The sequence below is a fragment of the Metarhizium acridum genome (genome assembly GCF_019434415.1).
Source record: "Metarhizium acridum strain ARSEF 324 chromosome Unknown scaffold_13, whole genome shotgun sequence".
Classification (NCBI taxonomy): domain Eukaryota; kingdom Fungi; phylum Ascomycota; class Sordariomycetes; order Hypocreales; family Clavicipitaceae; genus Metarhizium; species Metarhizium acridum.
Window position 1 is genome coordinate 2,200,376 of NW_027094016.1, and position 27,834 is coordinate 2,228,209.

A 27,834-nucleotide genomic window follows, 5' to 3' on the forward strand; every position below is an offset into this window, starting at 1 on the left:
GATGGCAACTTGCAGGGTCGAGACCGTGCAGAGTGGAGAACTGGCACCGCGCCTCTCACACGTCATCCCGTGACTGGTTGCTGCATGTGGCTTGCTCCGTCACTTTGTAGGTACGTACTCCGTAGTACTAGACGCCATGCACCCTAACGACGGTTGACTTCCAGCCCTTCAATGACGAGGATGGAATCCCTCCCCTCTGCACATCAAACCAGCCTCCGTCACTGGCATGCTGGCTGATTGCCGGCCTGCGCCATCATGAACAATGAGCAGTTCCGCAAGCTGATGCTTGCCAATTCGAAGCAAGCATCCGGCTCGAAAAATGACCCTTCTCCTCCCGCCGCAAAATCCAGTAGTGGAGGCACAGCTCTTGGATCCCGACGAACATCCAGCATACCCATGACACCGTGAGTGCCCGTCTCGCCCAAGGTACTGTGAAGTTGTACTCTTACCAAAATACAGGCGATCTGTTGCAGGCCATCAAAGCGATTTTGCTCGACAGCTTGCCGAGCGCAACCAGTCTGAGCGGTCACAGAAAAAGGCTAGAACCTCGGCGCCCAAAGGCGTCAGGCTCGCAGAGGGCTATGTCGACCGCGCGCGAAATCGAGAGACTGCCGAAATCGATGACCGAGAAGCGAGACTGAAGGCCCTCGAAGAATCGTACAAGAAGGAAGAAATTGACGAAGAGACCTACGAGAAGCTACGATTTCAGATTGCTGGAGGCGACTTGGAGAGTACACATTTAGTCAAGGGGCTTGATTTCAAGCTTCTCGAGCGAATAAGAAAGGGAGAAGACGTATACAGCGAGAAGCCACCTGGGTCAACAAATTCAGGGGCCGAAGAAGATGATATACATGTGGACGATGCCTTTGACAAGCTCGAATCACAAGAGGTTCATGCCATTGAAAGGGAAAAGACTGACAAGAAAGGCCAGCTATCTACAGTTGCGGTGGGAAAGAAGAGGACAAGAAACCAAATCTTGGCGGATATGAAGGCGGCGAGGGCGGCGGCCAAAGCACAAGCTGAACCCAGTTTGGGTGATCGATTCCGCAAGATCGGAACGACACAGAAACTCGGCACGCGCATAGAAGTAGATAGCAAAGGTCGAGAAGTTCTCATTATCGTTGACGCCGACGGACATGAGAAGCGAAAAGTTCGGAAACTGAAGCCTGGGGAAGAAGAAAAGGAGTCAAAAGACATGTTGCCAATGCCCGACAAGAACGCAAAGCCGTTGGGCATGGAAGTTCCCGAGCAATTCAGAAAAAAGGAAGAACCAGCGGCTGAGGATGGTGGAGAAGTCAATATTTTCGATGACGTGGGAGATGACTACGATCCACTGGCCGGAATAGATGGGTCAGAGTCGGGCTCAGATTCGGATTCGGAAATGACAGAGAAGACAACAGCTGGCAATGGCGTTCCACAGGACAAGCCGGCAGCATCAGATTCAATGCCGCCACCGCCGAAACCGCAAACAGGCCCCAGAAACTACTTTCAAAATTCCAAGACACGCCTTATTTCGGAGGAAGCGGGAGAACGAGCGCCCTCCATGTCGGACCCAGCCATCATGGCGGCTATCAAGAAGGCAGCCTCACTGCGTCCAATTGAGATAGAAGACGACAACGACGAGTCTCGCCAAGATGCCGTGGCGGCTGAAGAGCGGAGAAGAAAGTTATTACAAATGTCTCAACGGGACGATGACGACCTTGACATGGGCTTTGGCACCAGCAGATACGAAGACGAAGAGGACTTTGAAGACCACAAACTCGCGTCATGGGGTGGCGATGACAATGACGGAGAAGGAGGCGGCAGCCGGAATCCACGAAGCCAGCGCAAAAGAGGTCCAAAGAAGCGCAAGGGCGATAAAAACAACGCTGCAGATTTTCTTCGGATGATGGAGTCTCGGAAGGCAGCATCATGATGATGATGATTTTTCAATCAGTGACAAAATATTAACCAATCAATAAATGAATCGCCTAGCGCTTACATGTAAACCATAGTTTGCATCCCCGTGAAGGACAATGTTCTTGTGACGATGTAAAGAAGAAACGGGTAATGTGTGCAAGCCACTCCGAGGGATCCGGGATGGTTGGATCTTGACATACAAGACAAAAAGTTACGAAGGACTGTACAAACAATGAGAAGAAGAAACAAAAAGTCAGTCACGCGGGAGCCTTGACGAGCCGGTGGCACTACAAGCATTGAAGACAAGCAACCACATGACGCCTAGTGGTCCGTACAAAGGCTACAAACAGCGGCAATGGCCCCCGAAACAAGTAAGCCGCTTACCGAACCCCTGTGTTTGCCGGTTGTCAGCTTCACGAGTCAACCAGAGGGGCAATCGAGACGACGAACAACGGGGAAGCGGAAGAAGACCAGGAGAAAGCGCGTGGAAACATTGCAGGTCCCCGCATACATGCATAACACAACTACTACGGAGTACTACTGGTACCTGCTCCCTCCCCCGTCTATTGCCCACGTTTTGTGGGGAAAGCCTGACGGCCCCGTTGTTGCGTCCATGTCGGTCTGCATCGGACGGCGGCAGCCGGATGCAACGACTGCACAACAGCTTTGCTTTGCAGCATACACCCGTACATCTGATCTCAGAGTCTTAAATACCGGTCCCTAGCCCCTTCCCTCCTCCTGCCCTCTTTTACATTCTCTTTTTCCAAACGTCATTTTTGGGTCGGGCTGTTTGCTAGATTACATCCCGTTGAATGGCCGACTCTCAAGTTGACGGGGGCTTCTGTGCAATCTCACTTCACTCGCATCTAGACCAACTTGGCCAATATCTGCCGAGTACATCATGACCATCTCTTCCCAAATCCCTGTGTGGTTGGACTGTGACCCGGGCCATGACGTACGTATCCGCCGTTCCCTGGTTGGACACTTGCATTGTCTCATCTGCCAAAAGGAACACCATCAATCATCATGATTGGTCAGGCTGTGTGGTTGAGCAGAGTGCATGCTCGTCAATGGCTTGTTGAATCTTTCCACAATTGGCAATACTGACATTGGTGCTGCTCTTGCAGGACGTATTTGCCATATTGTTAGCAGCATACCACCCTCGCATCAACCTACTCGGCGTTTCTTCAGTCTTTGGAAACGCATCGTTGAGGTAAGATATCAAGCGCGTACCCCAATATCAACACTATATTTTTTTCCCCTAACATGAACAAAAATAAAAAAACAGCCATACCACCTGGAATGCTGCGTCTATCCTCACAGCCATTGGCAAAGAGAAACAAGTTCCCCTTTACCGAGGCGCCGCCAAGGCCCTAGAACGCCCTCCCGTCCATGCCCCCGAAGTCCATGGCGAATCCGGCCTCGAAGGAACCTTTCTGCTGCCCAAGCCAGAATGCGAGCCTGTCGAGAAGGATGCTGTTGAAGCCATGTTTGAGACTCTCATGGCCCAACCAAAGGAGACGGCGTGGATCGTGGCCACTGGCTCCCTCACCAACATCGGCGTCCTGTTGCGCAGGCACCCCCAGGTCACATCCCACATCAAGGGAATCAGCATCATGGGCGGCTCCTTGGGAGACGGTTTCTCAGACGCCATCCTGAGCCACGCCGATAACAAGGACCGCATCGGCAACATTGGGTTCTGGGCAGAGTTCAACATCCTCATCGACCCCGAGGCAGCCGCCGAGGTGTTCCACAACAAGGAGGTCGCCAAGAAGACGACGCTGGTGCCGCTCGATCTAACCCATCAGGTTCTGGCCACAAACCACGTGCGAAGCATGCTACTGCACGGGCCGGGCGGCAACAACGAAGGCAAGGGTAAGACGACCCTGAGAGATATGCTCGTCGAGTTATTATATTTCTTTGCGGAAACATATGCGTATGTTGTCACTGCTCCCCGAGACGCCGGCGCCCGAAAATAAAAAAAAAACACACACTAATATCTCAGCAGAAACGTCTTCGGCATCGCAGAAGGTCCCCCGCTGCACGACCCCATCGCCGTCGCTGCGGTCCTCATCGGGACTTCTGACGAAATCCCCTTTTCAGAGTGGCACGAAAAGAAGAGCATACACCCCAAGCACAATGAACGCTTCGACGTGACAGTTGTCACGGAGGGGACCTTTGAAGAAGCCAGGGCGGGCACCAAACAGACAGGGCGCACTATTGCCAAAGCCTTGCCTGCCGGAGAGGAAGGCGTCAGAATACCTAGAAGTGTCGACGTCGCCAGGTTCTGGAAGGAGATTGAAGCCTGCGTTTCGCGCGCCGACGCAGTCAACAAGAAGAATGGTAGGGCCTTTTGGACAGAGAATAGACCATGAGCTACACGAGTGATTTTGGTTTGTTTCTTTCCTTCTTTTTTTTACTTTTGTTCAGCCTGAAAAAGTATCCCGCTTGTCTATGCGGTATTTTGTTTGGGGTATATTATTAAGAGGATAATTGTCTTATGCCGTGTGCTCGCTATTCTATACAAAAATCCCCCCCTGCCAGCAATGGTAGAAGAAGGGACGACTAGAACGAACAAGGAAAAAGGGGGGGTTGTTCCACTACAGGTTTCCATATACAAGTTCTTCCGTCCTAGACATTATAATTGAGCCTCTCGATTTGCATCCAGGTTCATCAACAGCTTGAGACTTCGCTCATATGTCCACACGGTGACAGCACTAGCGGGCGCAGACTTTATCAGACTGATCGGTAGGCCCTTGTACAGCCCGCGAAGTCCCTCTGTGCGTGCAATGGCGGCGATTCCTCGCAGGGCGCTCGTGTACTCGGGTATGTCGCTGTAGACGTACCGAGCCCTCGTGGGACCCTGGACTTGTATCCGCTTCCGGACGAGGTCCAAGGGAAACACGGCGGTCTTGGCCACGATACTGCCGACAACGCCTGCGGTGGCGTCTTCGCCGCCCCACGGCATGTTGAAGCCCGACAACTGGATCCGCAGTCCCTCGTACGTGACGAAGAAGATGCCCATAAAGGGCACGATCTGACCTAGCGCAGGGCAGATGCCCCGGAAGAAGCCCCGGTACCCCTCATCCCGCTTGATATCCCACACGGCGCTCCTCAGGGAGCCGTATATCCTGCGGCGGCCCTGGGCGGCAAACCTCGTCCTTAGCAAGTCGAGAGGATACGTGATCGACGTGGCGAGGGCACCCGAGGACGCACCCGCGATGAAGCTCTCGGCCGGGTCGGGTAGCCTTGTCGGCAGGGCCGTCTGAAGAAACAGCGTCGTGGTGCGATACGTGGTGAACTGGATAGCGGCGTAAAAGACGTAGAGCAGCTCCGCCGGGACATTGCCCTTCCAGAGTGCGGTGAGGCCTTCGTGCCGGAGGATGTGCCTAAGCGTAGCAACGGCGCCGTGGTACGCGGGTGCGGCGCGCAAGGGGGCGAGGGGGTCGGAGAGGGAGTATGGCTGAAGCTGGAGACGGATTTTCACAACATCCAGCGGCGCGACGATGAAGCTTTTTGGCAGAGGTTTGTTAGTGCATTTTGTGGGCAAAGGGAGACGTCTTTATTTTTTCCTTTCATACCGAGATACAAGACCAGCTATGGCGCCGGCGGACACAACTTGGAGTTTTGTTCCCTCGTCCTTGAGACGTGTGCTACGAGCAGACATGCGGCCCTCTGGAGGCGCGGCCTCGCTCTCGCATGACAAGGTTGCCAGCTTGCCTGTTGGAGCTGCGCCAACGAGCTCCCGCCCGCTCTGGCACCGAGTTCACAAGCGGCTCTTGTTCTTGGCCGTGGATGGGAAGTGGGGATTTGGAGATTGGTCAAGATATCCTAATCGTGCAGGGTTGCTTGTTGGTTCGGGGGCTAGCCCTGGTCCTCCGTTGACGAGCGGGCAAGTCGCGATGGCGGAGGCGCTGTCTTCGGGAGGTTACGAGGGAAGGGCGCGGGTCGAATAATGTGGCGCTTTGAGGGACTGGAATGCTGCAATTCTGGAATGCTGGAATACGCGGGCGCAGGGCGTAGAAGTCGTCGAGGTATTGTCGTCGGACGTTGTCAGATGTCTGAGTGCAAATATTCTGGCGCAACGAAATGATATCGATAGGTGACGGAAGCATGATGCAAGTGACAAGCCTTGTCCTCGGTGCGGATGCGGTGCGGATGCTATGCCAGTGTCCCATTGGCTGCAGCGTGAAGTAGTGACGGCATGCGGCGGTTTGCGGCGGCCTGCTGGCCACAATGAACCAGCCATGACAGCGCAGGGCTTCTGTGCCTGAAGGGCCGGCCCCATTTAGATGCTCTGTAGGCATCAATGGCGTACCGCAGAATAATTACGGAGCACTTCCGTCAAGGCGTACGTATCATATCCCAGCTGTTCGCGCGACCCACTGCCGCCAACCCTGCACCCAGGGCGGGTCATAGTGAGATGCAACAAATAAATGGATGCAGTTTGCCTGGGCCGGTCTCACATGTCTGACCTTGGCTGCACAGCACACTCTGCCTTACAAACAACCAAACACAGGGGAGGGGAAGTATATAAACACAAAACACCTACAATCCTCAATGCAGTGCCGGGAGCAAGCCCCGTCTCTTGATGTTACACACGCCGCAGTCGCGCCGTAGACGTCAACTGGCCGCCTGCCATCTTCAACCATCTCTTCCGAGCATTTGAGGGGCAAGCAAATGCCAATGATCCGGTTGGTCAGCTGCACCCTCGTTTCGCCTCACTTGGGCAAACATGGCAAAGCTTCCTTTGCCCCGAACAACCACACCTCTTCGCCGCAGATGCCATTGGCCGGCCTTGCCAGCCTGCGGCAACGTGCACAAAAAGCGGGGACATGGTTGAAAGGATGTTGGGTCCGGTGTCCTCGGGGCCCCATTTCCCCCGTGGTTGCAGGTTGCATGGCGCTTTTTGTCCCACGCCATGTAGTACGGGTCCCGGGACGACGCCTTGACGGGACATGGACCCGCGTCACTTGACGGAGGCTCGACAATCAACGCCGGCATCTCTCCATCTTCTTTTCTTCTTAAAGCACTTTTCTCCTCTACCCTCTCTTCTCTCCTCTTCTCTTCCCTCGTCCCTTTGTCCTCTGCTCACTCGGAATCTGAGTAAACGCTGCCGATTCGGACTTGCCTATACGCACCCTTGTCGGACAACCTGCTTGGAGGGGCAACGCCCATCTCGACTTCGTCTCAGCTTCGACGTGTGATGGAATAGAAGGACGCTTCCTCTGAGGAACTTCAAACTTTGCCGAATGCCCATGTGAGAGCTTGACTGGACATTGCCGGGTGTCAATCTCAAATACATCAACGCTGGTGCCTGAAACAATCTCCTCTCTCTTCCTCTAGATACCATCGCCACTTCCGGCCCCAGAAGCCTCACGACACACAACCATGGCCGTCGTCATCTCTCCCCCTGACCAAGCAACCCTCCTCGCCCCTCTTCTCCCAGCGCTCCCAGCTGCAGCAGCATCAACTCAGCCGGCGCTCCAACTCCTCCCTCTCCTCTCCCCCATCCTCCGCCAACGAGTCCAGCTCCTCTCCGCCTCCAGCACAGAACCATGGCTCCGCCTCCTCTGCTACGACGCCAGCAAGGCCGCCAGGCTGGCTGACATCGCCCGCGGCCCAACCCTCGAGCCGCACCCAGTATCCGGCGAAGTCGAGGTCGATTGGGGTTACGACTCGGAAACACACTACAGGAGGCTCGACGAGGAGACGCTGCAGGCCCTCGTCGCCCTGCCGGAACTAGGCCTCGCCTTCCGCCTAGTATACTGCATCAACGACAAGGAGGGCGGTGGCGACGGTTGGCGCATTGGCGAGGTCACCATTGCAGAGCAGCCTGGTCCGTTCTCGCAGTTTGGCGGCGCGTCGAGCATTGCCGAAGCAGAGAGGCAGTACAGAGACAAGGAAGCAAAGAGCAAAGACACGCTCCGGGTAAACGGCGCGGCCGCAAAGCCTACTCTGGGAGGCGATGATGACGAGGACGACGATGACTACTGGGCGCGGTACGATGCAACGCCCGCCCGAACACCAGCCAACAATCGCAGTCCCGCGCCAAACGCTGGCAGCGCAGCCCCGTCCAACCAGCAGCAATATGGTCTTCGATCAGCCGCTGAAGACGACTACTTTGCGCAGTACGACGACGTGCAGCCCGCCATGGACAACCACGACCCTGACGAGGAGACCCAGGCGGCGCAGCTGTTGGGTCCCCTGGGCTTTCAGCAGAACCCTGCGGCTGCCGAAATAAATCAGAACGGCGGCATCCAGCAGGACGTATCGAACGCCGAGATCGCCCTGCAGCATCCACGCCCCGAGTCAAGCGCCTCGTCCAATGGCTCCCATACCGTCGCCAAGCTTGAAGAGACGGCGGGCAAGCAAGAACAGAATGAATTCGGCGTGAAGCAGCACGTTTCGCGCACCATACGCAGCTTGTACATGCTCTCCAAGGCCAGCGGCATCGATAGGGAGGAGTTTGAGAGGCTGGTGAAGACGGAGCTCGATTTGCTGGGCATCATGGATGAGGGTGAATGACGTGCGTCTATTTTTTTCTTTTTTTGGGGGGGGGGGGAGGGATTGGAAACAATGTCATAAGTTGTGTACGTTGCGGGTGGACGACTTTTCATGTCTAGTTGCTTATTCGGCCGCATTTGATGCATGGCGTTTTGTAGGTACATTTTCTGCATGGAACGGTGCATGTGGTTTTGGCGTTTTTGGAACTAGCATTCATGAGAATACATTTTGTTCGACATGAGCGAGGTTGCTACAAGTGATCCTGGACTATTATTTGCTCGACACTGTAGCTCAGTGCTGATTGGTATTAGACATACAAGATGGTAAGAGTAGAGTTGCCCCTCCCCCCAGTCCTGTCAGACACCAGTTGTGTATTTCATACATCCGTGAACTTATCATTCTAAATGTTGTTGAAAACAAAGAAAAGAAAAAGAAAAGAAAAAGAGACTAACTCTAACCCAGTCCAGTCCCAGTCCCCTGCCATCATTCTTTGGGGAACCGCTCGAGACATGTCTCCTATATTCATGTACAAAGCCAGCTAAAGTTCAGCCGATAACGAGGTTATTCAGTGCTATTCTGGCCGATTCCACAAGCCTCGTGCAGTTCCTGTGCTCAGGTGGAACCGGCGCATTCCAATGAAGATAATATTTGGAATGATTCGGCATTTTGCCTGCTGCCGTGAGGTCCTCCACCATCTGGTGCCGCAGTTTCGTCGACCTATCCAGCTCGTTGATGACATCTTTCAAGCCAAGAATGGCGTGTCTACCGGGCAGTGCGTCTCCAGTCTTGCCACCCAGTCCGTAGACGTCAAGCTTAAGGATTGATTGCACCGTTTCCCGCCACACCTCCGGGTCCAGATTCCTATTGTCGATTGCTTTCAACGCCGCACACGCTCCTTGGTCATCCATGACAAGACCCCAGAGCCCCCCAAACTCCCGGAAAGAAAAGAATACCCCCTTGCCATTGGCATTTGCAGCGTCGGCGTCGCGGTCAATCATTTCCATGATTCTAGCGTACGCGTTGCAGGCCGAGGGGACTAGAGCTCCCAGGCACGTCATGTTTTGGAGCGATTGTACAGGCTGAGGCTGTAGAGGGTCTATAAAGAAGTGTTGAAAGCAGTGGGGACATCCAAGGACATCTTGAGAGATTTTGGTCGCGTTTCGAGCAACTCTCATGGCCGAGGGGACGTCGGACGGCAGCCGCGTCAACAAGTCTAAAGCCAGATACAGCGATGAGAGGCATCCGCAGGTGGAATTGGGGAGAGGCTTTGAGCTCGTGGGGGCCTGTGGTGGCTCGGGAGATTCGACGATGCTAGAAACGTCACTTGATATAGAAGGCGGTGTCTCCTGAACTCGCGGCATCTGACCTGCCACGTACTGGTGTAGGGAGTCATTGATATGCTTGGATGTGCTCCTTCTCGCCGGCTCGGGCTCGTTGAAATCGATGCCCTGAAGAATATCCAGGCCTCCGAACTCTATTTGGAAGCCATTGCTGCCCAAGGTGCCATCGCCGGGACCTGAAAGGGAAAGATACGGCTGTTGTGGAAGCGAGTACAGGTGAGCCGTGTCACTGTCGCCAGGGTTGTTTGGCAGCATGTCCAAGAAGTTGAGCGTCTCATCGTCAATCTGGGGCATAAAATCAAGGTGTGCATTGACCAAGGGCTCTTGGTGCGAGGAAGGTGCAAAAGACACCCCTCCGGGGGTAGCCGATACTGGTGGCCGTGAGGCATCGGTAGATGGGTTCTCGGGGGCGGGTTTTCCTGTTGCGCGAGGTTTTCGGGGCCGTCCCATGGGCTTCTGGGCCGAGTAAACGCATGCGATACCCTCCCTTTTACATCTCTCACACCCGCTACGATCCTTTGAACAAGCCAACTTCCGAGTGCCTGTGTTGTGTGAGCGTACAAAAGTCTCCGAAATATGTCTCCGAACGAGGGAAGCAATTCACGAGCGGCAAGGGAACTCACGGCATTCATCACAAGCACGATGCTTAGGCGTACCAGCGGCCTTGGATTCTTGAGGTAATTTCGTTGCCATGGCTATTCAAGAAAACAGGGCCAAGGTGCCTGTGTGTCTAGAGAAAAGGACGGCGGATCAAAGTACATATACTGTGGCAGGTGATATGATGATGATGATCGGGGACAATAAGCCAAACCCGCAGAGGGCCCTTGTAGTACTCGTGGCCCGTGGGGCGCGGCGATGAGACTAAATCCTGTTGTAGAGTTTGTGGAAGGAGCCACCAACGTTGCCCGACTCTGGCAGACCCCTAGTGCCAGGCTTCAGATTTGGACACCTGCGGAAGTAGATGGAAGTCGGAGCACCAAGCCTCTACTACGTTGGAAGCCAGTTGATATTGATCGATCATCTTTCACCTCCAGGATGCAAAGTAACGTGGTGCGTAACCTATACCGACGCCAAGAGTCCAAATGCTGCTGATATGCTCACCGATACAGTGATACGTCTCTGACAACCTCCGTAAGCTTCATGGACTGCGAGTGTTCGTGGAAATGCTGACAAATGCCAGATGTAACCCTTGACGTTGTTATTGTACATGCACAAGGGAACTGGTGTAAAACAACTAACACATAAAAGGACAATTCAAAAAGTGAAAAGCACCAAAGACTGGCTGGCCTCGTCTGAATGACTGAACAACTCCGCTATGGCTGCCGGTTTTCAGCCCTAGGAGAAACATGTTGGTTGCCAGCCTCAACACCACGAGACAGAACCAACACCATTTGCCACGCACAGGCTCCGCGCACAGCCAACAGAAGGGCGGCCAAGGCGAGCAAGTTTTGACTGGTCCGTAATCCATTGACGTGGATTGCAAATAAACCCCGTCCCTGGATGGTTAGTCAAGGTTGCCAGTCCTACTACGTATCCAGCTGATGTCCCCGAACCTGACGCCCTATACACGAAGTGTTGTGTCGGTCGATATTGTACAATGAGAACGGGCCAGACGCCACCAACCACCATCTGAGAATACTACATGCGAGACATGACCCTGCTCGAGATAGCAGAAGGCGCCGAGCGTTAAAGTGGGCTTGCACCATGAAACCGATTGAAATAGTTTTACCGCGAAACGTGGGAATCAGCCGTAGCCACACTGACCCTCGCGGGACGTACTCCGGACATCGCTTCCTAATAAGTGTACCTACTTAAGTAGGTAGGAAACATTGATGCCGGAGTACTAAACTACATTCAACCAGTCTCCTCATCGACAGCAACCTTAAGCCGAGTGTTGAGGCGTGACCTCTGGTGTTAATGCATGATCTCATTAGCGTGGTCACTGGTGACGCGCAATCTGCTGAGCCAGACCTCTTTGAGCTTCAGTAAGCAACATTCACCAGCACGGGACCTGCTAGCGGGAGCACAGCAACTGAGACCACGCACGGCACCGTCAGCATAAGGATCAAGATTCAACCATCCAAAGGTCTTTGTGCAACAGTGAACACTGAATTCTGAACACAGCAATGTCCACATCGCCGTCTACAGATAAGGCTTGAATCCCTGATACCCAATTAAACAGTCTGCGATATCCCGGCATAATGCCCTACTGGCCTGGACACCGCATTGTCAATTTCCAAAACCACCTACCTGCAGGCTCAAGGCCGGAAAAAAAATATATATGCACGCGACCACATCACCTTTAAGACAGAGGAGCATCCCCCGTCGGACTCTAGGTCTTCCATAAGACCCCTATATACGATGAGCATAGCTGCACTCAAACCCTGAATCCCAACACCCTCACGACCCTTCCGATCATGGACCGCCTCGACGTTGCTGTGCGCACGGCATATCGCACTGCGTTTCTAGACGCACTGAACGATGGTCGAGCCAAGCCGCTGCTGATTCCGTTTAGTATCCTGGGGACATCTGTTATTCCTACATTGTGGCTGACCATTCCGCATACCTCGAGGCCGTGGGTGTACCAGACAAGGTGGTTGGTAATGATATTTGTCATTTGCTTCAATGTCCATGTTACGCGAACCGCCTCAAGTACTAATTTCGGCTGTGCATACGTCGTGGGGCTGATGGCGACTTGGGGGACCATAATGACCATGAATTTGCTGATTTGGAGGCGGCCGCAGTTTGACGCCGCAAGGGTCATCAAGGTTAGGCTTGGGAAGAAGGTTGTGAAAGGTGAGAATGGGAATTGGAAGACGGATGGGGAGCTTGTGGGTGAGGATGGGCTACGGCAAGGAAAGCAGAACGCGGATGCAGTCTCCCACGGTGACGCCCACGGCGACGGAGCCAATAACGAAAAGGAAGAGCATCAATATATCTGGCAGACATTTCCTGAGAAGGGCACATTCTTGGGCCGCCTAGGCTGGGCGCTGGACCTCTCATTCAGTTTCCGTGGTGCGGGTACGTATCCTTACCGAGACCTTTCTTCACATCCCATCTACTCTATATTATTGTAAAAGAAAGCAGCTAACCACCCAGGCTGGAACTACTCCATAACATCAATCCCACGGCCGCCGATCCCCCGGCCCATCCAGCACTGCTCGCCCGTCATCATCACCACTATCCCTCCAAAAACTACAAGCGGCCACGCCATCCCCCTCAGCGAAGCCCAGCTCCTAACCAGCCGCCTCGCTCGCGTCGCATCATGCTACCTCATCCTCGACCTTCTCTCTGTCCAGATGATGAAGGATCCTTACTTCATACACGGGCCGCACATGCCTCACCCCAAATCACCCCTCATCCTCCTCTACAGAGAATGCATGTCCCTTGTGGGGATATGGGCCGCCATCAACGCCTTGTTCAATCTAAACGACATGGCCCAATACTACTTCTTAAAGACATTCTTCCCTTCTCGCGCCGCCCTATGGCACTACGCATCTACGTTTGGCTCCGTGTCAGAGATATTCAACCGTGGACTGGCAGGATGGTGGGGTGCATGGTGGCATCAGACATTCAGGCTAGAATTTCTCGGTCCATCGACATATCTCCTGCAAAATGGATACATCAAACGAGGTACACAGACCGCCGATGCAGTCGGCTTATTCGCGTCCTTCTTCCAGTCGGGACTCATGCACGCGGCGGGGAGTCTTTCTTCGATTCCGGACACCAAGCCTTGGCGGTCAATGGTATTCTTCCTGCTGCAAGGTATTGGGATCGTTTTGCAGCAACGACTGGCACTCTGTTTGCGAAGGAGCATGGGTAGTTCGCCGAGAATTGTTAGACAGCTGGGCAATGTACTGTTCTGCCTCGCTTGGCTTTACATGTCTGCGCCGTTCTTCATAGATGACCTGGCGTCTACCGGGCTGTGGATGTTTGAGCCGGTTCCCATTTCACCGTTGCGATATATGGGATTTGGACATCCAGAGGATCACTGGTGGCGGTGGGATCGGGATCATTTGCCAAAATGGTATCCTGCGAAGCACTGGTGGGAAGTTGGAATTGCGTTGTAGACGATCAAGATTGCTCCTGTCGGACATCCACAGCATTGCATGAGCGGATAGCATTATTCAAAGGTAGATTGATTATACATCCTCCGTACTTTAGGCCCGGTAGATAGACTCATACTGAGAATCGTAGTTAGACACTCACCCCGTAACCCGTCACGCAGCAGATGACGTTTTATGCTGTGCCTTCAACCATGTGATGACAGGGCCGTAATTAGCCTGTTTCTTGCCCAGCACGTCTAAAAAGGCATCATACGCAGCACTGCACAGATTAGTCTCATTCACCACAACAGTGCGACGCAACAGAAAGTACCTCATAACTTGTCCCCTGTGGATACAACACGAATACTCGGGATATCGCAACTTTCTGGATTTGCTCGATATAATCGAGAATGCAACTTCAGCAACTTTCAAAATGGTGCCTATATTGTGTAAGCAGTGGAAGTACAAAAAATGAAAATACAAAAAGGACGGGAAAGGGAAGAGAAGGAAAGGGATAGAGAAATTGACAAGAAGAGAATATGGGGGGTCGTCGTCAAGGAGCTACATACGAGTAATCAGGGACGTACTTGGTCGCCGTCCCTTTGGTAAACACCGTATGTACGCCCACATTTTGCGCGCCGTCTCAACAAATGCGCCACGCAAAGAATCAAGCACAGTCCGTGGAGCATTGTGCGACGTATCAAAGAATATGAGGTGCGACTGGATCTTGAATGCATCTGTTTGGACATTAGCGCTTGACAATGGCAGGGAACGGTACTCGGGGAGGGTTCCGCACTGAGAACTTTTCTCTGAAAGTTTTGCCCTGCTGAGCGTCCATAGTCGACTGTCAATGAGTTCGAGACACCTGCACGTGTTAGCTAGTTCTTTTTGGAAGCAGGCTTCTAAAATGGCTTACAGCTGGCAGCTCCCGCCTCTCCGTCCCTGGTGATGTCCAACGACCTATCGTTAATCCGTGTTCCGCAGTACGGAAATTCCGTTGTAGCAGCTTTGCAGACGGGTTTGCCATCAATCCGCATGTCGAAATTGACCAGCGTCTTTCCGGGACTAACTTCCACCCCATACTCGGGAACTCCGTGGTGCATCGTCTCGACAAACCGCACAGCCTTGTTCTTATCGAGCGTGATGAGCAAAAAGTCGTCAATGAGCCTCATCAATAAGCAATCCGGCTCCAGAAGGAACCCCAAGTGCTTTCTCTCCAGGTCTGCATAAAAGTAATTACACAGGAACGAAGATAACACCGAACCTTGCGGTATCCCCCGTTTTTGACGGTAATACTTCTTGCCAATCTTAACCAAATTTCTTTGAACATGGTCGGTCAACAGGTAAAGAAGGTATTCCGTATCATGGCTTCTTTGCGCTACGCCGTCGACAAAAACAGTATTTCTTTTCTTACTGGCTAGGCCATGCCGGAGCCGGTCCACGAACGGTTGTTTGTCCCGAGTAAGGACGGATGCATGCCATCGCCGAATTGCTTTTGTGGCAGTCTTTTCTGGTCCAATCATGGCCCGCTCGCCGGGTTGCACTTCTGCGTGTTTGGTGATGGTGTATTTTTGCTGACTTGGTATGGATTTCATGAGTTGTATGATGGCGTCTTGGGGGATGGTGTCGAAGGCGGACTGGACGTCGACCTTGGCGAAAAATAATTGGCTCGATCCGCTGGGGAGACGACGTTTAAACATCTTGAGTTTAGCGTACATGTCGCTGACGGAGAACAGCGTCGATGCTAGGCGTTGCGGGTTTGTCATCTACAGCCAGTAAGTATTGTTTTGTAGCAGTCCGGTCTGAATGACAGTCATGCATACCTTTTCAAACTTCAAAGCCGTGTAAACTGGACCAAGAATGGAGTTGATGCTGGACTTCAGAATCTTGGCCCCTGTTCTGGAGGGTTGTCTTCTGCGCAGATTCATAATTGGTCGCAGTTTATGTCCTTTGGGAAGCAGCCGTATATGACTGAATCCCAGGCGCCTGGAATCAAGAATCTCATAGGCGGTTGTGACTGTCATTTCCTCGAACATGTCCGACTTCATAAACGACAAAGTTGGTTCTGCGATACGGCGCCAAACATCGTGGTGGAAATAAAACACTTGGTAGCGGTGGGTGTTGGACTCTGTGACGTAGTAGTTTGTTTGGATGAGGGGTATCAGTAATGAATCGAATACATAATACAAAAACTCGTAGAAGAGTTCGCAACGTTTGTTCATGTCAGTCAGGCTGGCTTTTTGGGGCCCCTCACCTGGAGGTTGGAGCCATGGGATGTGAGCCGTCTAGCGCCAACAGGTTAATTCTAATCTCACCACATGCAGCATATAAGCATACCTTCATCCCTTGGTATATTTCGTGCAACGTCATGGTCTCGAATCGCCGAAGTCTAACGAAGTGGTCGACGTTGCGAAGGAACATAGCCTTGTTGTGAGAAAGGGTCTCGCCTTTGCCCCAGAAGTCGTTGGGCACGACATGTGTCAGAGCTGCTTGGCAAAATGCAGATACTTGAGAAGGTGAAGTCGCTAAGTCAACCAATGAGTTAGATTTGGGCGCAGGCATTGTCTGCTGACGGCCATTGGTCGCAACAGGGGCCGTCGGCCCTATTCTGCGTTGCCCTCTGTCAAGGTCCGTCACCTGAGATCTTTCGTCCAGCGGGAAAGAGGATTCATGAGCTCGTGGTCCCAGAATCTGAGAAGGACAGTAGTGTCTTAGAAGTTCTCCGTATGAACAGCGGCTATGGAGTATCTGAAGTCTCTGAACGAGGCGCCAGGCTTCCCCCCGTAGACGCTTGGGCAGCTTTGGTGTCCCATCCTTTGAGCAATGTTTAGGATCTTCGGTAAACTCTTTGATCTCCTTCTCCCGCAAGGTGTAGTCTTGAAACTTTTGCGCCGTCTCCAAGACGTTCACGTTGGAAGTGAAGACATTGTGTAACCCAAACTGTCTTGGAAATATATACATAGTGAGCTTGGTCGTGTTTGCGTCAATTTTCTCGGCATGGTGACTCGTCCCGTCATCTTTTCCGGCGCAACACCGATTGAGAACATCTAATTTATTAAGCGACGCTCTTCAAGAATGCCGTGAAAGAAGCCGGGGGGGGAGACATACGAATGGGCTTGAAACCATGCTGAACCCGGCCGCGCGCTGCGAGAGGTGGCTTGGAGTAGAATATGCGACTCCTCACCAGTGAGATGTCTGACAGTTTGCGAGGTTCGTTTGGACTGCTGCGGTTACCGCTAAATTCTAACTCGGAGAAGGGGATGCCTGGCCAACGTTAGGGCTGGTTCTGTGTAGGACTGCATATTTCACCGCACCGCTCCGTCCTGACTTACCGCTTATCTGGTAGTAGTTGCCAATTCCTTCGTCGATTGCGACAAAAATAGAACGTTGAATGAGAAGATCAACCATGACTCTCTGTCCCGAACGACCCAACAGTGCCAGCACCTGCGGCCAGGGCTTTCGTCTCAAGGCCGCAGCGTGATGATTCGGATAGAGGCTATAGATATCTGCGATGGAAGTGCCATGAGGATCACCCTCTTTAGTTCGTTTGCGGAATCCATCACAGAGGAGGTTTTTCGGCCATGCGCCTGGCGTCTTCTCCCTATTAAACAGGGACCATATGACAAAGTCCACAAGCTAACACACCCAATCAGCAACAGTACAACGCCAAAAATTTGGTGAGGCCCAATAATACAAACCTCTGATAGCGTGTTCTCACATTCAGGAACGTTCCCCGATATAGTTACATGCGACTCGTCTCCCTTTTGCGAAAATGACAACCACTGTGCGTAAGAGGCATTGTCGGTCTGCAAAATGGCAGTGGAGTCGCAGATTAATGTCGAATCCAGAAATTTGGAAACGGCTGCTTCAAGCTCACTGACGGAATCACCCTTGCCGAGGCAACTGATCTTTTTTCGACGCAGTCTGGAACTGTTCGGAAGTTTGAGCAAGGCATACTCCCGCAGAGTTAATACGGTAGCATAAGTGTGTCGTAGGAGATCCCTCCTGACGGGCCCGTCGCAAGCCGCGACGCCGTTGTCCGAATTTGACGCGTCTCGCTCATGACGCTTTCGCTTCCGGCCACAAGTCATGACCTTGTAAGCCCGGCATGTGGGCGGCGTCACAAGGTGGTGAACTGGCCGACAGTGCCAACTTACACGCGTTTGTTTCGAATGGTGTTTGGCTAAAAAAGTGAAGCCACAGGTAGATTGGCAGCTAGCTAGCTGGCTGGCTGGTGGTCAGCAGTGGGTGTGGCTGGTACTAGTATTGTCTGTGCGGCGGGTGTGGCTTCGCGGTGACTACTCCGTACCAGTTCTGGAGAAAAAGTTTGGTTCAATTGACTTTGACGCATAAAGTGGGAGACGGAGCAGCTGTCAAAAGGTCAAAGCACTCGAGGCTCTCAGATGGGTCGACAAGTCTCAACCAGGCCTATGAGGACGGAATTATTGTCCAATCTGTCACTCGAGAAAGCTTTATTAACTGGGCGGGCTTGCGGAGATATCGAGCACCCGTTTGCGGAATGGCAACTACGGGTTACCTAGGTAGGTTAAGGTCAGAACACAATGAATAAGCTGTGGTGCCACAATGTTGCCATGCACTTTGTGTAACAGCACCATGGCAGCTCTTGGATAAGCTTCCGTGGAGCTGCGTCCAACACGCGTCTGCGTCTAGTCGACTGTAGGATATGCAGAGTCAAGTAAGAGCCATCCGTAGTACGGAGTTCTCACAACAAAGTATTGCCATGTGACACAATGCCTCAGTTGGTTGCGGGTTTATTGTCAGTGTTGACTAGAATCGTTTTATGAAACGTCGTGCAAACACAGCATCAAAGCCATTGCCCGGCTGGCCAGGGCGTTCTCAACCTTCTGATTGGCGAGATTGATCAATAATTGCGTCCTCGCCTTTGTCCCGAAGCGGCCTACTCAACCAAGGCGGCCATTGACGATATTACGATAGTATCATGACGATGGGCGTGTTGTTTTTGTTCGGCGGCTTCCTCCATGAGCAAAAACATAAGTGGGGGAAGAGTCCTCCCTTGTCACACATTTGAGTCCTTGGTGTAACATCAACGACCGCTCTACGGAGTACCGTTGCAGTAAAACCAGCTGCTTCCAACCGCGAGCGGTACCTAGGCTGGCGCGGGTTTCATCAACAACATGCATTGTACCTGCGTCGAAAGGTATTCGTAGCTCGGCACAACATTTTGCCTAGGTAAATGTCCCCTGTACTTCTTAATAGCGACCCAAATACCGTCACGATTGTATATACACTTTGCCGTAGTAGCAAGACGTCGTCGATAGCTCATGAGATGGAACAGAAATGTCTCCCGCGAGGAAAGGACAAACGACGCCACGGACCTGGGACCATGGGTTTAAAAATAAGTAAGCGGCTATGGGGGGAATCGCAGGGGGGGTCATCATCGGGTTCGGTTGCCGAGAGCGATGATCATTCGATCTCCCAGTCTACCGTCGCTTGATTGCATCACGGCAATGACTAGTCGTTTTCATGTTTGGCCTTTTAATCAAAGCGCCAAAACGTGGCCCACGAACGGGTCGATGCACGTTGTTGTGGCATCGTGGTGTCACGGCATAGGAACAAACGTGGGCAGAAGCCAGGAGAGCAAAACAATGGGTTAAACGTGCTAGTCGAGGGGGGTACCCCGGCTTTGGTGAAATGTCGATTATGCGTGTGAGACCAAGGCGACGGGCGGGAGGGAGACTATTATTTAGTAAGTTAGTATCTGATGGGTTCAATGTTGACCCCAGCTGCTCACAATTTATTTTTCTGTGTACGCATCTGTCAATTTTGACGTGTCGACCAACACGGGCAGGAGCGACTGGCAATGCAACCTTGGAATGCAGTGCCAGCGCCCTAATTTCTTCTGATCTGGCGAATCTTCGTATTTATCAGCCCTTTCTTCCTCAACTTGCATTGCACGGGGGCGTTGGGCGCTGGGCAGCAATGCGAAGCCAACGGATGTGCGCCACGGTCAGGGCTCGCCGCAGCCTGTAGGGAGCATTTGCATATACAAACTTGTTCATCATGATCACATCTTCAGGTTAGTTAGGTTGTCAAGGACCGTTGATGATTTGGCACTGGCTTGACACACCGACACTGACAGAAATACGAGGATTATGAGACGCAAGACATGTTCAAGCCTCGCTCACACACAAGGGTCCGTGTTCGTTGAAGCTATTAAATATTATGGATGCGACGTGGTACGGAGTACTTCGCCCTTCCTGCTCTTGGCTTCAGGAGAATGTTCGGATCTTTTTGTTTAACAAGATAGTTGCAGCCATAACTTGTTCAGGTGAGCCGCAGCCTCGGCCTAGGTCTGTTTATGTCCTATCTTGGCCTGCCTCCCTCCGACTTGGCGAGATTTCAATGAAGACGACGACGGGTGGAGCAGCAGCAGAAATGAGCCGAACACATTACAGCATGTCACATTCGCCAGCTTGCAGCATCCTTACCCCGTTCTTAGCACAGGAGAAAGACGATCCTCGTTGCAATTTCAGGCGGTGCAGCCAACTAATTGAGCGCAGGGCCGGGTTAAGGGATTGCCTGTGTGATGCTCGTGTCATTCGTTGGAACCCATGTTATATACTCCGTACATAATACATAACTGGCTGGCTCTGTGCCCCCGGCGTGCTGCCTCTGACATTCGTGTCCTTCAATCCTGCTGTGGCTTGTGATGGTGCTGTCATGAATAAACATTTGGGATTCCTGCCCCCCCACGCGGGTTGCAAAAAAGGCCGCACACCCCGCACCCACAACCACACACACAGGTGTGCGGCCTTTTTTGCAACCCGCGTGCCCCCCCAAACTCCAAAGATGGCGGCACGGCTCATCGCTCATCGTGGGCCTGGTGGTCATGTCAAGTGCTCAAATGGCCTGCCCTGCTTATGTATGAGTCTTTCCTTGTGCCACCACCCAAACACAATTGATCCTGGGAATTGGGCGTATGCACCAGGACCGTTTGGTGCGGTTCATCCCTTCACCTTCAGATGCCGTGCGTCAAGGAGGGTGGGAAGAAGAGCTTGTCTTGTCTTGCGTGTGCCCGCCCTCTAGGGCCCTCCAGGGCCGGTAGCATATTATGCGGCATCCCAGACCCGACACGGACTCCGTACGTAAACTCTTTCATTCTGTGTATACCAGACTCTTGGGGGACATGATTTTCGTGATCTAATCAGTGTCTGCATGTGGGCGCGTGCCTGGCTAACCCGCACGCGCTCTCTGGCTGGCTGGTCCGTGGCTGCGACCGCCACCAGTTGAAGGGCCCCCCTCCCATCCTCCCCACGTCGTCCCTGTCGTTCCTGTTCGTCTCCCGTTTGTTCGCAAATATTGGAGCCACCCATCTCATCTCCAATCAACCAGCCTCGCTCCGTACGCCTCGAGTTACAAGGTCGTGTCTCCTAGAGTCCACCAGTGCCTGTCACCTGGTGCTTCCCTTTCCGTCGGCTCGTGTCCCGACCAGTCACGAAGCCTGACCAGCCTGACCGGATGCACAGGTCCTGGCCACTTGCTTGGCCATCATGGACCCGGCCCCGGATGCTGGCCAGCTTCGAGACGATGCTGTCGAAACCCGCCATCCCGCCTTGGGCCACCAAAATCTAGAGCACGACCTCAACCACCGTCACCAGCACCACCACACCGGCCCTGTTTCCCTCCCAATTCAATCGCAAACCGACTCCCGACCCGAGTCTCTCCCCTACACTGACAGTGACCTAACAAGCGACAAACAGGACGACGGCCTTTCGTACCACCAGGTGGACATCCCTGATTCATATTCCACGACGACCTATCACGACCCTCTGGTCTCGACTGAGAACAACCACCATGTCCCTTCGCCTTCCATAGACCCCGACGATTTTTTTAAAAAAACTGTCGTGGCCTAGACAGTAGTACAGGTTCAGACCTTCTACCCATGGCAACCACCTCGTCTTCTCGCGCGTCCCTACAATCCAACGGAGATGGAACTTCTAGTCTCAAACACTCGGCGGTTCCTCCCGCTACACGCAGTCTGCCACGGGCAACCCTTCGCTCCGTTTCTAGTCCTTTAGACACGACAGTATCTGCAAAGAGGACACTCACCAAAACGATGCCAGCTGGCAAACCGAGCGTGAAGGACTTGAAGAAACGATTTGACCAGAATGCTATGGCCGCTGGCCCTGCCATCCCACATGCTCCTAACAGAATAGCTCCTGTTTCAAAATCCCCCAGGTCCAGGAGCAGTGCAGCGGAGCGTCGCATCCCTCACTCAGCCACCAATCCAGAGACGCGACAGTCGCCTGCCTGTGGCAGAAGCATTGGTGGTGTTGCTGGGTCGTCGTCGTTGCCGCTGCGACACTCCAAGTTTGTGGTTGACGATCATGCTTCCACGAGCTCGCAGTCATTCGCTAGTCGCATCGGAAAACCGCGGAATTATACAGGTGGGGAGAAACCATCACCGCCAACACGATTCAATCATCGCCAGATGCCTTCTACCTCCTCTGACGGCGGTCAGCCGACCGGTTTGTTATTTGGCGAGGTTCCGCGCGACCATGACGAGGCGTCCGCCTTGGGTTTTGGCATTGATGGAATCCGCCCACGGAGAACCTCGGAGTCAAGCATCCTCCAGCATCACAGCACACACCATCGCACCTTTTCTGGGCCAAGTAACGAGGCAGGCTCGCCCACTGCTTGGTATCGCGACCCTGCATCCCAGAGAAAAGGAACCCCTCGCTCTTCTGTTTCGCGCTCTCGGCCACGACCTCACTCCCGCGCTCATAGTGACGATGGTTCGTCGTCACCTTCGTCGCGGGCCGCTCGAAATGCAAGACATGCACCCTCGTCGCACTCATCCAAACTGCCCGTCTCCGTCCGAAAGCTCAACGCGCCAAGTAACTCCACGAGTCCGTCCTCCACTCGCTCAAGTTCCCCGTCCACCCTAAAGAGGTATCAAACAAACGGAAGGCCGACTGCGAGTACAAGCCCTGGCGCTAGCCGGGTCAAGACGCCAACACCAAGCCGAAAGCCTCCTCCCCAAGGGCTCGTCACGCCAAACAGTGGCAGCAGCAGCAGCAGCAGCAGCAACAATCCAAGGCTGCAGGCATACATTTCTTCACCTGTCCCAAAACTCTCGCCAACCCTGCGCAGCTCTCGGCCCCGACAGCCAGTTTCCATCGCCAGTACAGCCAGTTCTAGGATGAAGGAATCTGAAAGAGCACGGATAGGCAAGCGGGGAGAACCATCCTCCAGGCCTCGCAAAATTTCCATCGGTCCCATAGATTTTGCACAGAGAAGAGAGCATATAAGGCTTGCTTACACCAAGTCGATCCGTGAGAGCGAAGCCCTAGAAGCAAGGCAAATTGCGGCTGCCGAGAAGATACTACGTGATTCGGAAGAGACTGCTGTCAGGCGACAACCTTTGACAGCTCCTGCTCCTACCGAAATCGTCAAATCGGATGACTCTGTTGCCGTGTCTAGTGAAGCAGTTGAGATTAGTACTACGGATCCTGTCCAAGATGCCACACCTGGCGTGCCCGAGGGGTGCAACTCTGCAGAGTCAACAAAGTCTCTGGCAGCAGCACCCCGTCCTCTAACAATTTCCACTGACAAAGACCAAGCAACGGCGCTTTCACCAGATTCACCAACCTTAGGGTTGCCGGGGAGCTTTCCTACTCAAACATCACCACCGATGGTCACAGACGAGCCGCTGCACTCAGCAATGTCGGCGACTTCAGATACGACAGAGTTCGACGCTGAGCCTCAGACGCATCTGCCCGTCCAAGCACAGTCGAGCCCTGGTATCCCAGTTACGCTGGGCAAACCTCCAAGTCCTCAGCCGGAACAAGATCCACCCCGTCCATGTACTACGGAATATCGATATCCATTTGAAGATGAACCCGACGACTCTCCGGTACGAGCGTCGCCAACATTACCCGTATCCGAATACGACCGTGATTCGGCTGTGCCAGGCTCGTTTGTGGACAACGACAACGATGACAAAGAACCAGACGGCCTAGGGATCGACTCATCACAATTACAAGACACTGCAATCACCCTGGCACCAGAATCGCAAAATCAAGCAATCTCGGGCAGCGAGGACACCCAAACAGTTCCTTTTCCGCGGTTGGAGGCCCAGGACGACTCTGATTGTCATTCCGATTTGGATCACCTTCAAACGCATAGGATTCAAGATGGCCATCATGACGATGATCATGATGATGCAGTTACAAACACCTGCACGGAGGAGACTGATGATGACCGGGAACACCATGACCTTTATCCTGGACAACTTCCCGACCATCACGTACGGTCCTGCAGGGCATCGACATGTACGTCATCAGAAGCTGGCACTTGCGACGATGTACGCTATTCGGGCTATGAGCAACAACAAGACCTGGGTGCATCGTCCTCGAGTAACTTGTTGATTCCCAATTCGAGGTACCAGGATGAGCGATTCAGTAGACAATCTGCATGGACAGACTTCTCCGTGGATAGTACCGATCCCTCAGAAGTGATGAGATCCCCGGCGGTACCCAGCAGCCGTGAATCACCGGCCTTTGGTAATGTCAAAACATTTAACCCCAAGGCCGAGTCGTCTCTCCATGATGCGCGTCACAATAGGCTGTCGGGACTTGACGATTCTGAAGATTCAAGGCGGTCTTCAACTCACTACCACTCGCACCATCTGCCTGAGGTTGACACGGGGAATGGCTTCTCGGTTCCTTACTTGTCGTCCCACCAAAAAAGCGACCAAGTCTCCTACGTTCCATCGCCGGTACACGAACCCCCTCCAATTCCGACCTCCCTGCCAGGCTCTGGCCTCAACTCGAGAACGTCGAGCACCTTTTACGACCAGGCCCAATACGAGAGCACTCTACTCGACTCTGAACGGGGAAGCGACGAATACATGTCGAATGCTGGGACATCTCGATCTGTCGACTCGACATCTCTGGCGACTACTGATCAGTATGTGAGCACACAAACACCAGCAGACAGCGATACCAAGTCGCTCGCACAGGACGGCGAGGAGCTTAGCGACAAGGAACGACATCGTCTCTGTCAAAGGAGAAACGTCATAAAGGAACTGGTGGATACCGAGGCTGTATTCGTACGCGACATGAATATTGTGGAAGAGATCTACAAGGGTACTGCCGAGGCGTGCCCCAAACTCGACGGGAAAACGATCAAGCTCATTTTCCGAAACAGCGACGAAATCATTGCTTTTCACACCGCGTTCCTCGCAGAGCTCAAGGAGGCGGTTGCAGATGTGTACATTCCAAAGGGTGCCAGAAACATGCCAGGAGATGACTCAAGCCTGTCAACGCAAGCCCTCGCTGCATCTGGGGAGCCAAACGATGCCAAAGACCGCTCTACTTCTCTCGGGCCGGTATTCAAGAGCAACATGGAGCAGATGAAAGTGGCACATGAAGGGTTTCTCCGTGCTAGTGATCAAGCTGCCAAGAGACTCATCCAAATTCAGCAAGATCCCACAGTCCAGGTTTGGCTGAATGAGTGCAATGAAGTCGCCAAGGACTTGACTGCCGCCTGGGATCTAGATTCACTCTTAATCAAACCCATGCAGAGAATCACAAAGTATCCCAATCTCATAATTACACTTCTCCAACATACGCCTCAGGATCATCCTGATCGAGAAGCCTTGATGGAAGCCAAGGACATCTTGGAAACTGCAATTATTGAAATCAACAAGACCAAGAAGAATTTTGAACTCGTTGGACAAATCGTGGGCAGAAAGAGAAAGGAATCTGATGTCAGGGCCGGCTTCGCGCGAGCCTTTGGCAAGCGGGTCGACAAGCTACAGGCGTCCAACAACCGCCCGGCAGAAGATGCAGACTATGCGAAACTCACCGAAAAATTCGGGGATGACTATCTTCGACTTCAGGTTGTCCTTCGAGACGTTGAATTCTACACGAGGCAAGTGTCGGCTTATGTCCACGAATTCCTTCAGTACATGTCGTCTATTGAGCTTGTCATGCGGCTTCAGCCTGGCAACTACCCAGAACTTGAAAGCAAATGGGTACAGTTCAATATTTCCGTCCGCGATCTGGAAAAGGTTGCACTGGAGGAGCATCTAGCGCAAGTCCGCAAGCACGTCATTGAGCCATTTGAGCATGTCATCAAAGCATATGGCAACCCATCGTTGGCCATGAAGAAGAGGCAGAAGCGGCGAATAGACTATGAACGGTTCGAACAGCTAAAGCGAAGTGGGAAAACCCCCGATCCCAAGCTAATGGAGCTTGTTGAACAGTACGAGGCACTGAATGATACACTGAAAAAGGAACTTCCTCAGCTGTCAACTTTGACTGAAAAAGTCGGCAACATTTGTCTTGGAAACTTTGTGAATATCCAGGCGAACTGGTATGCCATCTGGAAGGAAAAGATGAAGATGGTCTTGCCAGGCTGCGGGGATATGCCGGACCTGCAGTCGGTAGTGTCAACCTTTCAGCAAGACTTTCCCTATGCCCACGATCAGATGGCACAGATTGGCATCCTCAACCCAGCAACCTGGGGTAGAACGTCACAGCCAACCTCTGCGAGCATGGATGATGTATCAATACGAGCAAGGAGTCGGCCCTCGGATATCGAATCTCGCAGTCGCGGCCAATCTTTGAACAGTGACATGGCGCCGTCATTGCCTGCACCAGACTTTGGCGGACGCCGCAGTGGCTCATTCACAATGTCACCAAGCCACGGCGCTACCCCTGGCTTTGGAAATGGCAACGTGCCAAGCCCACATCAGTACTATTATCGTGACTACTATACCGGCATTCAGCCCAGCCAGACAGGATCCGCTTCACCAAAGTCTCCGGAGATGGCCTGCAGCTCACGGCCTGGTGCTGCTAGTGGCGTATTTTCGACAAGGCCCAGCACTGGCCGTAGTTTCGAGCCTGGAATGACCCGACAAAGCTCGGATTCGTCTGTCCTGCAACATCGCGACTCCAGCGCAACCTATAACTCGGCCTACGTGCTCCAGGATACTCAGCGTGAACCTCACCGATTTTCCAACCTGTTCCATTCCGCCCTCCCAATGTCGGACGGACCTGATGAAGGCAATAGCCAACGAGCGTCGAGAGCGTCATCCAGCGACCGTGGTCAGAATTCCGACGGCTACAAGGTGTTGTGGTTGGCTGCCTCACTCTTTGAATTCAATATCTCTACCACTAAACACGAAGCTGGATATCCGTATCTGACATATCAAGCTGGAGAGGTGAGCTCACTGTGGAATTGGGCACATTGTGATTTGTATGAGCTAACATTGGCTGTCCAGATATTTGATGTCATAGCCGAAAAAGGCGAGCTCTGGCTAGCCAAGAACCAAGACGACGCAAAAGATCAAGTTGGCTGGATCTGGTCAAAGCACTTTGCAAAACTGGCCGATTCGTAGACGAATTTATATTCCCCCCCTCCCTCCTCCCCTCCCCCCCCCCCCCCCCCCCCCTTTTTTTTTATGAGGAAAAAAATCCTAAACATTCTCTGGAAAGGCGTGGCGTTTGTTTACTTCGACTTTTCGGCATTCTGAGACAGAAGATAAAACTCGTAGTCTGCTTTTGCCCTGAACCAAGGCCTATCAGTACCTTGGTAGGGGAGAACAACTGGACCTCTCTCTAGTCGCAGGTCAGGGTTCCTGTATCAACTTTTCATTTATATTAGCGAAACTTACTGTCTTTTATTCCGTTTTTTTTTTTTTCACCTTTTTCTTTCTAGCTTCTCCCCCGCCACCCATTAGCCTACACTGCCTCGCATGAGTGCATATTTGCTGGGTAGGGACAAGGAGAAGACATGGGAGCCCGGCGTTTGACGAGGATACCAAAAGGCAGGGCTGGGTAACACTCTACAGTAATTGAGTCGTTTGTTTCGCACAAATTGAAGGGCTGGGAGATGAAGACGCCAGATTTTTTTACGGTTGGCAAATAAACGGAAGCTGGAAGACAGATGCAGAATCAAGGGGACCAGATTAAGATACCAACAGGACGATTTGTACGAATACAATACGACATGATTCATTTGTGGTGCGCTGGACGTGACGCGCAATGCCA

General features: G+C 52.8%; 9 protein-coding genes across 10 annotated transcripts; 5 read left to right on the plus strand and 4 right to left on the minus strand.

Moving 5' to 3' along the window:
* The first annotated feature begins 161 nt into the window (after nucleotides 1-161).
* On the plus strand, nucleotides 162-1,970 carry J3458_003288 (uncharacterized protein). The gene is made up of 2 exons (XM_007813479.2): nucleotides 162-404; nucleotides 460-1,970. The coding sequence occupies exons 1-2, from the start codon at nucleotides 256-258 to the stop codon at nucleotides 1,913-1,915; spliced, it is 1,605 nt and encodes a 534-aa protein (XP_007811670.1). The 5' UTR covers nucleotides 162-255; the 3' UTR covers nucleotides 1,916-1,970.
* A 612-nt stretch (nucleotides 1,971-2,582) lies between these two features.
* URH1 (Uridine nucleosidase 1) lies at nucleotides 2,583-4,341 on the plus strand. Of its 2 annotated transcripts, none has more exons than XM_066117668.1 (4): nucleotides 2,583-2,854; nucleotides 2,909-3,112; nucleotides 3,188-3,835; nucleotides 3,908-4,341. In XM_066117668.1, exons 3-4 carry the CDS (start codon nucleotides 3,387-3,389, stop codon nucleotides 4,272-4,274), a joined length of 816 nt encoding a protein of 271 aa, XP_065977457.1. In that variant the 5' UTR covers nucleotides 2,583-2,854; nucleotides 2,909-3,112; nucleotides 3,188-3,386; the 3' UTR covers nucleotides 4,275-4,341. The 2 variants fall into 2 exon arrangements, with proteins under 2 accessions (XP_065977457.1, XP_007811669.2); XM_007813478.2 differs by having other exon boundaries at nucleotides 3,027-3,112.
* Nucleotides 4,342-4,537: 196 nt separating this feature from the next.
* TPC1 (mitochondrial thiamine pyrophosphate transporter) lies at nucleotides 4,538-5,924 on the minus strand (the record flags this gene model as incomplete). The annotated part of the gene is made up of 2 exons (XM_066117669.1): nucleotides 5,481-5,924; nucleotides 4,538-5,411 (listed from the first exon to the last, which is right to left on the minus strand). The coding sequence occupies exons 1-2, from the start codon at nucleotides 5,564-5,566 to the stop codon at nucleotides 4,538-4,540; spliced, it is 960 nt and encodes a 319-aa protein (XP_065977458.1). The 5' UTR covers nucleotides 5,567-5,924.
* A 557-nt stretch (nucleotides 5,925-6,481) lies between these two features.
* J3458_003292 (uncharacterized protein) lies at nucleotides 6,482-8,452 on the plus strand. Its single transcript, XM_007813476.2, has one exon. The coding sequence runs from the start codon at nucleotides 7,291-7,293 to the stop codon at nucleotides 8,425-8,427; it is 1,137 nt and encodes a 378-aa protein (XP_007811667.2). The 5' UTR covers nucleotides 6,482-7,290; the 3' UTR covers nucleotides 8,428-8,452.
* J3458_003291 (uncharacterized protein) lies at nucleotides 6,544-6,903 on the minus strand (the record flags this gene model as incomplete). The annotated part of the gene is made up of 1 exon (XM_066117670.1): nucleotides 6,544-6,903. One exon carries the CDS (start codon nucleotides 6,901-6,903, stop codon nucleotides 6,544-6,546), a length of 360 nt encoding a protein of 119 aa, XP_065977459.1.
* A 499-nt stretch (nucleotides 8,453-8,951) lies between the features above and the next one.
* On the minus strand, nucleotides 8,952-10,439 carry J3458_003293 (uncharacterized protein; the record flags this gene model as incomplete). The annotated part of the gene is made up of 2 exons (XM_007813475.1): nucleotides 8,952-10,288; nucleotides 10,370-10,439. The coding sequence occupies 2 exons, from the start codon at nucleotides 10,437-10,439 to the stop codon at nucleotides 8,952-8,954; spliced, it is 1,407 nt and encodes a 468-aa protein (XP_007811666.1).
* A 349-nt stretch (nucleotides 10,440-10,788) lies between these two features.
* Nucleotides 10,789-14,657, plus strand: J3458_003294 (uncharacterized protein). Its single transcript, XM_066117671.1, has 3 exons — nucleotides 10,789-10,877; nucleotides 10,927-12,767; nucleotides 12,846-14,657. The coding sequence occupies exons 2-3, from the start codon at nucleotides 12,164-12,166 to the stop codon at nucleotides 13,814-13,816; spliced, it is 1,575 nt and encodes a 524-aa protein (XP_065977460.1). The 5' UTR covers nucleotides 10,789-10,877; nucleotides 10,927-12,163; the 3' UTR covers nucleotides 13,817-14,657.
* On the minus strand, nucleotides 12,864-18,208 carry EST2_1 (Telomerase reverse transcriptase). The gene is made up of 10 exons (XM_066117672.1): nucleotides 17,491-18,208; nucleotides 17,125-17,428; nucleotides 16,901-17,056; nucleotides 16,130-16,839; nucleotides 15,616-16,077; nucleotides 14,709-15,558; nucleotides 14,589-14,657; nucleotides 14,362-14,529; nucleotides 14,124-14,232; nucleotides 12,864-14,072 (listed from the first exon to the last, which is right to left on the minus strand). Exons 1-10 carry the CDS (start codon nucleotides 17,881-17,883, stop codon nucleotides 13,967-13,969), a joined length of 3,327 nt encoding a protein of 1,108 aa, XP_065977461.1. The 5' UTR covers nucleotides 17,884-18,208; the 3' UTR covers nucleotides 12,864-13,966.
* Nucleotides 18,209-21,716: 3,508 nt separating this feature from the next.
* On the plus strand, nucleotides 21,717-27,182 carry J3458_003296 (uncharacterized protein; the record flags this gene model as incomplete). Its single annotated transcript, XM_007813472.2, has 2 exons — nucleotides 21,717-27,005; nucleotides 27,066-27,182. 2 exons carry the CDS (start codon nucleotides 21,717-21,719, stop codon nucleotides 27,180-27,182), a joined length of 5,406 nt encoding a protein of 1,801 aa, XP_007811663.2.
* Nucleotides 27,183-27,834: the final 652 nt, after the last annotated feature.